This window comes from Trachurus trachurus (assembly GCF_905171665.1).
Source record: "Trachurus trachurus genome assembly, chromosome: 2".
NCBI lineage: Eukaryota > Metazoa > Chordata > Actinopteri > Carangiformes > Carangidae > Trachurus > Trachurus trachurus.
The window spans coordinates 4,769,915-4,781,152 of NC_139914.1; the positions used below are offsets into that span (position 1 = coordinate 4,769,915).

The 11,238-nt window shown below is 42.6% G+C and overlaps 1 protein-coding gene across 1 annotated transcript in view; it reads left to right on the top strand.

Annotated features, from left to right (window-relative positions):
- LOC310996910 (transmembrane protein 163a) overlaps window positions 1-9,428 on the top strand; it is a gene marked incomplete at its 3' end in the record, with an annotated part of 24,793 nt that extends 15,365 nt beyond the window's left edge. The window contains exons 6-9 of the mRNA XM_083986441.1: window positions 2,116-2,212; window positions 7,272-7,383; window positions 8,434-8,575; window positions 9,368-9,428. Of these exons, the coding sequence (XP_083842567.1) occupies window positions 2,116-2,212; window positions 7,272-7,383; window positions 8,434-8,575; window positions 9,368-9,428 (412 nt within the window). The remainder of the gene's footprint in view (window positions 1-2,115; window positions 2,213-7,271; window positions 7,384-8,433; window positions 8,576-9,367) is intronic.
- Between the last annotated feature and the right edge of the window lie 1,810 nt (window positions 9,429-11,238).

Below are 11,238 nucleotides of genomic sequence, written 5' to 3' on the forward strand. Positions count from 1 at the left end.
CAAAAAACATCTGTTAACTGAGATGAATGAATATTCTCAGTGTCTTGGCCCCTTACTACAGCATCTGGTAGCTTCATACACACATTCACACATTCAGGAGTGGAAAATGTGTGGCGGTCTCAGAGGAGCGACTGCTAATTGCAGCGGAGTCGACAGATGAGAGCACATCGTCCTCTGGAGATGAGACAGTCACACAGGAAAAAAAGACAAGGATTCATTAAAAAAAAAAAAAAAATGTTTAATGTAAATATCTGACGATAACGTACCAGGAAGTAGCATTTCCTTTAAAACTAAAACAAAAACATGAGCTGTGTTGCTGATTTTGATACGACACAAATGAGTATTAAATATTTACACTAATCCACTTGACAGCAGTTTGCATTTTGTCACTTCGTCGGCTAATTGGAGAATTTGGACCGAGTTCAGGAAGCTGCTTCCCCGGTAATTGGCTTCACCAAGAGACCAAGCTTACACACACACACACACACACACACACACACACTCGCAGAATCATACAGTACAGTATCAAACACCTTTAACACCCACACACAGTTTTTCATGCACTCAGCAAGACATATAGTACACACACACACTGTAACTGGAGCCTTGTGTCTTTTCTCCGTTTCTCCTCCAGCAGTTTTTACTTTGCATCTTTGACAGAGAAGATTTGGGTGAGTAGTCACCATGCCCAGGTACAGACTAGTTGCCAAGGTAACAAGCCCCGGATATCACAACAAGACAAATTAGGCGGCGGTGTGGTGGTCTGCACATCAGGACGTGGAGCTTTACAAAACAAAAACACCTTCATTCACTTCCCTGTGGCTGGTTTAGAAAGGTGTGCTGTTTGTAAAGCTATCGATGATGTCATCCTCCTGGTGTACGTGCGTGTATGTGTGTGTGTGTTCCTGTGTGTGTGTGTTCCTGTGTGTGTGTTCCTGTGTGTGTGTGTGTGTGTGTGTGTGTGTGTGTGTGTGTGTGTGTGTGTGTGTGTGTGTGTGTGTGTGTGTGTGTGTGTGTGTGTGTGTGTGTGTGTGTGTGTGTCCCCCGCTGTGGATTGCCCAGAGTCATGTTGGATGTTGCCTTGGTTACCTCATCCGGTCAAAGCCCAGGATGCAGAGTGTGAAGGCTTCAGACTTGAACACACACACACACACACTGTGGTAGCCATGCGTGACCAGAGGCATATGCTCCAGTTGTTGTGTGTCTCCCTCCAGACTTTGTTAAGTGGCTAAAGGTGTTTTAGGATCAATCTGGAGAGAAGATCGTACTTGAAGCTCTGCAAAAATGTGGTTATGGGAAATGGCGTCGTGCTTGGCACTGGAGAAATTAACTTAAGTTGCTGAAGGGAAACTAAATAAGTTCAGAGAAATATGGGACACCTTTATGCAGCTCCTGGAAAGTGATCAGACTGAAATCAATGAGTAAATTTGATTGGCTGCACTTGTGGAAACTGGCATGCCTCTTACCAATAAACAGGACCACTATTGATTTTGTGTTTTATTTTGTTTTGATTTCTATTTTTTTTGTTTTATTTATTTCTTTCACTCAGTGTGTATAGGGTGGGGGAGGAGGGGTGTTCACAATGTTGCTTTCTCTGTGACTGTATATTTTGTGTGTCAAAAAACTATAAATATATTGTTAAAAAAAAGGCAAATGTGGCAAAATGTAAAGCAGGACTGTGGTTAAAAGACACTGATGCTTAGTAGGTGTAATGAATATTTACCCTGTTGATCTATTTGTATGCTAATTAGTAGCACTAGCACATGAAGTCCAGCTGAACTATTGAACAGTTTAGTATAAAACACAGGTTTTCTAACAGAGTTTGGTTGGTAGACACTTGAGCGTTGCTGAGGGGGTTTTTGGATTCTGCTGGGGGATTTTATTTCTACAAACCGAGGCTCCGTCGGCGCTGCAGGTAGCAGCTGTGCACCACTCTCACCACTTTTTGGGTATTGATCCAGGTTTTTCCAGCGCCAAGGTCGAGAGTTACATCAGGATTCGCTCAGTTTCAAATCCAAATGTCTGGAGAATGAAAACCTAAATACAGAAGAAACTTTTGCCTTCAGGAGTTTTTCATTCTCTCATCACAGTTTTCTCCTTTCTTCCCCTCTGCAGAGCCTGCATCGTCCTCGGCGTGGTCTTCATCCTGTCCTCTTTGTGCATCATGGGTAAAGCCATCCATGACCTGGCCACCAAGCTGCTACCTGAAGTGGTAAGTTCACTGAGCGCTGACACACTAAACGCTACCACAAAGCTTGTATTGGTTGATTTGTGTTTGTTACACAACAAAAGACAGGATGAGACTGGATTAGTTGACCAACCAACACGTGTTATTTCCCTGCGTGACAGTATAGAGTACAGTATAAACGACAGTGTGCAGGAGATGGCTCTGCTCGTGGTGCAGCGGTCAGGAGTTTGACTCAAATTGGAGATGGAGGAGATTTGGATTAAAGCATCCACCATATGGGACAGATTATTTTATCCATTTAACACTCGACGCTAGACGCTAAAGACATTAATATTCAGACACTGTAGTGCTCTGATAGCCGTATTACTGTCAGCTGAGCAGTCACTTAACAGGTCTGTCCATCTCTCTGACCTCCGGCTGCACAATCGAAGCCAAAATTTGGTGCATAATCAGATTTTTGGGAGGAATTTGCAGCTTTTTTTAAAGCTTGGCCAGATAGTAGCGACCATTTTGTTCAGCACCGGTCTGCCAGAGACGAGGATTTCACTTGGAGCCTAAAAAAAGCTGCTGAGTTTGTGCCCACATCTAATAATATCTTAGCATTCAAAGACAAACAGCGTGCAGTTTTTTTTGCAAGAAGCAGATTCTGTCCCCGGCTAACAGTTTGAGCTGGCGGCGGATCTCATGAGGCGATGTAGTTTCTGCTTTTCTGCTGCTCACTCACTCACTGAAGAGTTGGTGGTTCAGGTCCAAGCAGTAAGGAGGAGAGGGGCTGCAAGCCTGCAGAGCTGTGACTGAACAGATGGAGGGTTTCAGCCCCAGCGTGGAGTCTCCAAGCAAAAAGAAATAGAAAAAGCAAGTCTAGATGATTTGGTTTTAATTAGATTTAATGCCGAGAAACTTCGATATTTAAGTTGGGAAGCATGACTTGTGTTGAATACTTTAGGTCAAGAGGTTTCACTTATTTTCAGTCCAGAGTGTCATGAGGTATAAACTGAGCCACCTGTTTTCTGGAGCGTGAATTTGACAACTTATCTACAGGATTCAAATCTTGTAAATCTGATGTTGAGGTGGAAGTGGAAGATTTAATTTTTCAGGGTTCTTACAAAAATATGGATCATATCAGGAGGAGACCTGGAGTTTTCTTGATGACATCTTGTCCAGTCCAGATTTCATCATTCGTATGGCATCATGGCAGCTACAGCTCCACATCTTCGGGGTGTGTACTTTGCATATAGCAGGGCTGCAGCAACACACACTGAGCTGAGAGCAGAGGAGATGAGATTTTAACGACTGGCTGGTTGAGATCTGATCGGCCACTGGGTGAGAGAGGGAGAGCGAGGGAGGATTTGTGAGTAGACGTAGTAGCTCATTGTATAAAGCAGAGAGTCATGAGAAGATAAAACAAAGCATCACGCTCCAGTGTTCAGTCGTTGCCATCGCCATCACGTTCACATCCTTGTACAGAGACGACTATTGCCAAGCAACCGGGTGATAGAGCTATTTCAGGGAGTGTGAAGCTCCTGAGCCTTCACACCTGAGATCTATGACATTCCTCTGCAAAACAAGAACACACAGCGTCAGACCTAAAAGACATAGAAACTAAATTAAACTAAGCTCATCTACGTAGCTGGACGCACTTGAATCATATTGTTGATATTCTGGGATGAGCAGCAGAAACAGAAGTCTAACGCGTTGAGAGATGCACGTTTCAGCTTCTTCTGTAACTCGCTCAGGCTCCAAATTGAATTAGTTTTCAGATCCTTTATTGATTTATTGGTCCAACTGAGTTTCCCCATCTCTTCATGTGTGGCTGCAGCGAGGCGGGAGGAGCCGGGCCGGACAGACAGACAGACAGACAGACAGACAGACAGACAGACAGACAGACAGACAGACAGACAGACAGACAGACAGACAGACAGACAGACAGCGAAGCACCAAGGCGTAAACAAAGGCAGAGTGTGGGATCAGCGATGCAGACAGATTGTGTTGTTGGGAGCCGACCTGCTGCTCTGCTGTCACACAGACTGCTTCCTGGTGCATCATGGTTGGAGATATATATATATATATATATATATATATATATATATATATATATATATATATATATATATATATATATATATATATATATATATATATATATATATATATATATATATATATATATATAAATAGTACATACAGCGGGGAAAATAAGTCTTGAACGCATCAATAGTCGTGAGCAGCATAGAGAGGACATGGCGGTTAAATGCATTACTCATTGTTGTTGTTTTTTACCTACTAATTGCAGGTCTGTCTAAAGCTCTCTGTCAGTGATCCTCGGCTCTTGCACGACTCTTCTTAGTTTCAGTATGTTCTGCAAAATAAGTTTCTGAAGGTCTGGAGAAGCTCTTTGCTTTCCCCTGTCATGAGACGCCTCTTGTGTGACACCTTGGTGATGAGAAACCTTTTTATAGGCGTCAACTTGGACTAAAGCAGCTGATATGACTTTGCACTGATAGGAGACAGGATGACTCTCTAAGTACTGACAGACTCCAGCTGCTTTCTGGGCTTCCCAAACCTTTCTGCACCTCCTTTTCTTCATGTGTTCAATACTTATTCTCTGTGTCATTTCACTTTATTACACATTACTTAATTTATGGACATAAATGTTTGGATTTCTTTGTATGTGTGCATTACTTGGGTTGTTGTCAATATGTCAATAGCTCTATTAGGAAAATATTTTCTGAGAAAAATGTTGACGCGTTCAATATTTATTTTCCACGCTGTATCTACGTATAGCTGGCGTGTGGCTCACGGCCTGCCCATGTTTGAAATAAGAAGTGTTTCCAACCACCTTCCTCTCTTTCCTGCTCGCTATGAAATGTTAATAAGGTGAGAAGCTGCTTCGGTATGCAGCGGTGGGGCAGGGAGAGAGAGGGAGGGGGGAGGAAACATGTGGAGGAGGATGTTTGGGTTTCGACACCTGACTGTTCCTGCTCTGCTTAATCCTCTGAGCCCAATTAATATCAGTTAACATCTAAAACGACACCTTCGCTATTCATACAGGCATTTTCAACAATTGGTTTGTGAAAAACGTTTCACTCCCAGTGGGTTTCTTTTTTTTAGTCTAATTTCATTTTGAGGGGTCAAAGTCTTATTTTGAAAAGAAAATAACTTCAACATGTTTTTTTTTATTCTTCTTATTTCAGTCAAGAAGCTTGAATCTATCCCTTTTATCCCTTCAAAGTAAGAGCGCCGAAATGGTCTGTTTTATTTAGTTTGCCTGGGTTTATTCCCCCTTTTAACAGTCTCCTGCTGCTTCTACTCTGACTTTATGTTTGATAGTATCAGTTTCCTCATTTAGCTTTCAACTCGACAAGATTAATTGTGTTTCCCAAAATGCCTTTGGGTTTTGTTTTCTGCCTCACACATAATTTATCAGTGAAACGTATTTGTACCACTTGACCTGCACAATCAGTCTAGATAACACCTGTTGCACCTGTTGCATTTCACTTTGATCCTTTATTACTCTTAAAAAAACAAAAAAACAACCCATTGAACATTCATTTCCCTCTGCTCCCTCTGTCCCAGTAATTATAGATGATGATATGTTTCCTAACTCCTCTTCTAAAACCATCTTTATATTCTGCACCGAGACCTGGTTGTCAAATGTAAATGTCAAGCACAGTGTTCACATTCAGGGCAGGGTCTGTTTGTCATGAGCCCGATCTCTGAGTGTGTTATGTTTGTGTGTGTGTGTGCGTGTGTGTGTGTGCACGCATCTCCCTCTCCCACGGGCCAAAATGTAAACCCACCCAGTCTGAATATTGATCACTGAGAGGATTTCCCCATGATAACAGACTGAGACTCTCAGTGAGTCATCCAGCATCCATCACTGGAGCGTCTAGAAGTAGAACTAAATAAATAAGAGAAGACGAAGTGAAATATGCTTCATCTAATCAGATTAGTGAGTTTTGAAGGATGTGATGTCCATCTTTTCTTTTCTTTTCTTTTTCTTATAGTTTGCTTTGTCGTCTCTGTGGGTGTAAATAAAGTTAAACCTGCTGCAGCTGCTGCAGGAAACATTGAGTTTGCACTGGAAGACAAACAAACAACACAAATCGAGGGAGAGCAAATCAATCCAACACGATCTGAGATACAAGGCACAAAACTACTGCACAGCACAGAATGAAATCAATAACAATGAGCAGAGCTTATTCAAAACACTGCTCCGAATGATACTGAAATACAAATACAGACACTGTTTTACATGCATTGCTTCTGTTAAGTGTTTTCCTGTCTTGTATCTCACATGATGCAGCGAGCTGAACTGATTTATTGCCGAAGGAGGCACATCCTGGACTCCTGCCTGAACTCTGGCTATAACTTACATCCCAGTGGACGTGTCATGTGACCGCTCCCAGATCCATGATGCTGATTTCCAACCATTCACTGTGACGGTGAATTATGAAACCTATCGAGTCTGTCTGGGCTCTAATGCCTCATTTGTCTTTGTTGCTAAAGGAATGTGTTCAGTATTTTGTGGATGTTATCTCCACAGCTGAGTCACAGGTCTGAGGTTTTCTCTCCATCTGCTCTTTGATGTCTGTGAGTTTCGCCAAATTAGCTTTTCATGGCTCCAAGGCCATAGTGCAATATTAATGCTGCCGCAGAGGCACCGAGTGCTCTGCAGCTCTCCTTCTCTTCTCTTTCTCTTTCTCTTTCTCTTTCTCTTTCTCTTTCTCTTTCTCTTTCTCTTTCTCTTTCTCTTTCTCTTTCTCTTTCTCTCGTCCGTCTCTGCCTCCATCCCTCCTCTGTGCGCTCTCGTTTTTAAGGATTTAGCTGCTGTTGCTTCCTGTCCACAACACAACAGGTACAACAACAACAGGTTATCTTCAGGTTCTTCAAAGACAAAAGAGACAGAGCATACCGAACCTCAGATTAATAAAGAACGTTATTCACGTGGAGCCGTGAGGAGACACAGACAGAAATGTAATAAATGTCTCTATATTAAAGACTAATATTTCCACACACAGATTTATTATTATCATTATTATTATCTCACCGTCTGTGTGTGTATGTGTGTGTTTCCTCTCAGGACGACTTCCTCTTCAGCGTGTCCATCGTCAGCGGTTTGGTGTGTATCCTCCTGGCTGTGATCAAGTTCATGCTTGGGAAGGTGCTCACAAGCCGAGCCCTCATCACCGATGGTAGGTCAACACACGCACACACACACACACACACACACCATCATCTCCACTCGTGTAGCTTTTGAATCTCTGCTCCTCTCACACAGATGTACAGTAACCAGAGATGGACAGAGTACTCGACCCCAGTACTTGAGTAAGAGTATAAATACTACTGGTCAAAATTTACTCCGTTACAAGTAAAAGTAGCTCAGTCGACATGTTACTCGAGTAAGAGTAAAAAAGTACTTGCTTTTAAAGGTACTTAAGTATCCAAAAGTACATGCTTTTACATTTACTTTAAGTAAAAGTAAGAGTAAGAGTAAATTTCTTATTTTTCACATCAATGAATTACTATAATTATTTCTAAATGAATTTAAGGACCTTTTAACTCTTGTTTCTGAGAATTAACATTATGAAACCAGCTGCACTGATGTGCTGCTTTTAGGGGTTAGGGTTTCCTTCTTTGACAAACACAGCTTGTGTCCAGTAGTATTTTAAGAAAAAAAAGAAAAAGAAAAAGAAAGAGCAGACCTGAAAGTAACGAGTACTTTTCAGCCTTCCTAGAAATTAACTCGAGTAAAAGTAAATATATTTGTCTTGGAAATGTATTCAAGTAAGAGTAATAAGTACCAAATAAATCTAATACTCAAGTAAAGTACAAATCCTCTGGATATATACTTAAGTACAGTACTCAAGTAAATGTACTCCGTTACTGTCCACCACTGACAGTAACAGCGTTTACATGCAGCTTCCTCTGTGACACATTATCTGTATTACATCATGTCTCATTCATGATATCACCGCCGCCTCAGACGTTCGTGTCCCGGTCGTCACACATGTGATTCATCGGCCAGAAGACGACCTCTCAGGCTCAGCAGGAATCTTTGTGTAGCAGTGCATAACCCAGCAGTCAATATCACACGTCCTCTGGACTCTTAGCGTGTGTCCGAGGGAAGCCTGAACACGGCGAGCGCTGAATTCCAGCACCGAGCCTCCAAAACCACGCTCCTCAGCTGACTTTTCTCACATCAAGCGTTTTTTGTTTTTTGTTTTTTGTTTTTCTCCTCCCAGGATTCAACTCGCTGGTCGGAGGAATCATGGGCTTCTCCATCCTCATCAGTGCCGAAGTGTTCAAGCACGAGCCCCAGGTGTGGTACCTGGACGGGACAATAGGCGTCCTCATCGGCCTCATCATCTTCGCCTACGGAGTCAAGTGAGTTCCTCATGTGCAGTTTGTGGAGGAAAGTTTTCAAGTTGTATCTGTTGCCTCCAAAGCTTTTGTTATTATTATGTATCAATACAAGCATTAAAGCCAATTAGTTTCAGTGAGGATGAATTTATTTTTGTGTGTTGAACCATAAAGTTCTGTGTCGACACCTGATGTGTTTATTTATAACACAACATCCAGCCAAGTCTGTGTGGAACTCTTGTTCTTGCTCCATTAACTCCTGTTAAGACTAAATTATGCTCAGTAACTAATTATCTTGTGAGGAAGCCTGAACCCAACTTTGCACTTTATTTCATTTTAATTTTGAGAAAGAAACCCTGCATATACAATAAAAATTAAAAGTAGAAAAACTAAACTTTGCTCTCAGTCTAAGCTTTTAATTTCCGTGTGAATTTTACATTTATTCATTGGCCTTGAGCTAAAACCTTAAAGGGAACATATATCTTCTGGCCCCCAAAATGTGAGAATTTAGAAAAAAAATTAATTTTCAGGCTCCATAGGTTGAAATCCATGTGGTTTTACGAGCTGTTCCCTCGGTTGTCTTCCAGTGATGTAACTAGGTTTTGAATTTGGCTGTTTTGAGAGGATGAAAAGAGCTGTGGTGTTTGATCCTTGGGGTATTTTGACCAAAGCATGTTAGAGATACGTCTTTAAGACACCTGGTAACTATTTTAATTTGTGTAAAGGGGGCATAATATGTCTCCTTTAAAGGTCTCAGTAAGTCAGAGTGGGATTTGTAGTTTTTTTTGTCTAAATATTCCACCTCGTCCTGTGCAGGCTGCTGCTGGACATGGTCCCACGGGTCCGACAGACCAGGAACTACGAGCGCTTTGAGTGACGGGTTCAGGTGGGACGGACGGACAGACAGATGGACGGACGGATGGACAGACGGACGGAGGTGTTGGGGGGCGGGTGGGAGGTCAGAGGCTGACTGACTGACTGACAGGAGTGGGATGGGGCTCTCGGACCCCCACCGTCCACTCAACAGACACAACAGACAATCACATTCAGCCCTGGAGGCGTCGGAGGCCCGAGGACGACGACGGCGTGAAAACTTCTCGGCACCTTTTAAGTGTTTTACAAAATGTGCTGTACATATAATATATTAATGTGTTTTCAACAGTGAGTGAATGCTCAGTCCGCTCTGTCATGTTCTCCATTATATTGAAACATGAGGTCATTTGGAGCCTGAAACACGAGTAGAAACGACCAATCAGGAGGACGGAGACGAGCAGAGCGTGTGTGGGAGAAGACGTGTTGGACCCCTGAGAGTCCCCCGAGTCCATCAGAGCTGCAGATCTTTGTGCAGCTTGTGTGGCTGACGTACAACACTCAGCTACACCTCATCACCCTGTCAAAACACAGCCGTTTATATTTCCCATGGTTCCTAGAGGCCTTCGCTCAGCCGTGCTATAAAAACGCTGCAGATCGCAAGGTTGACGTGATTGATGTAGCTGATGTAGCCGTGGAGTATTAATGGTGTTTTACCCCTTTTTATGACTAGAGGGAGGATATATCAATACAAGGCCCATTTGGCAAAGGAAGCAGGTACACACACACACACATGCACGCACACACACACACACATGCACGCACACACAGAGGCTCAGTGCTGTGATTTGCTGTTTACAATATTTATCTAGACTTGTTGTCGGAGCAGGGAGGAGAGTTTGAGGGCACAAGAGACTTCAGGTAGCCAAGTGTGGACATTAACAATGGCGCCATCTACTGACCAGAACAGGTGAACACACACCAAACAAAGAACACAACACTTTTATTTTACTTTACTGTATTTTTTATTTTTTAATCTTTTTTTTTTTGCTCCTGGTTTCCATGAGTTGAAATTTGAAAATGTGCAAAGTCACATGTGTTTAAAAGTGTTTGTGGAGCCTCCATGCAGCTCCGTGCTGTGGCAGCAGACAGACAGACAGGAAGTCAGTCCACATGTGAGTGACTGCTCTGCTCGTTAGATGACACCAGGTGCAAATGATTAGTTTGTCAGGCAGTGAGGTGGATGTGACACAAGTTTGGACTGAAACTTTGAGGACATATTTCAGATTCTGAGTCGTCGTTTTTGTTGTTTTTGTTGTCGGTCCGTTCCTCTTCGACCTCTGGAGATGAGACGATCAGCTCAAACTAAAGTTCAAAGGGAAACATCATGTCTGAGAGGTGCAGCAGCAGGCTTCAGCTTCTGGACATGGTATGTCTGTGTATGTGTGTGTTGTCTGCTTTAGGGAAAGTCTGGTTGTTTCCTTTGATTTCAACTCATGAAACATGGGAGTAAAACCCAAAGTGTTGCTCTGTTTGCAGCTCTGTGTGAGTTCCTGCACGTTTTCAGCTCTAAAAACTCTGTCAGGCATCATTCACCCTCTTGTAGTGGAAGGCAGAGATGGACGTGTGTGTGTTGTCGTCTCAGGTGTCACACTTCATGTCTGAGCTGCTCATGTGTTGTTTATTTTGGTTCAACTCTGATACATTATGTTTATTGAGTTAAACTCAGCAGAGGATTAAACATTTAGCTTCAGCAGAAGTTTAGTCTTGGTTGTGTGGTTGGTGTTGAGTTTGTCATGTGACAGGAGGAGGTTTGATGTTTGATGATTGGTCCAGTCTGGTTTTAAACCCTGGCTCCAGTTGATTATATTATATGA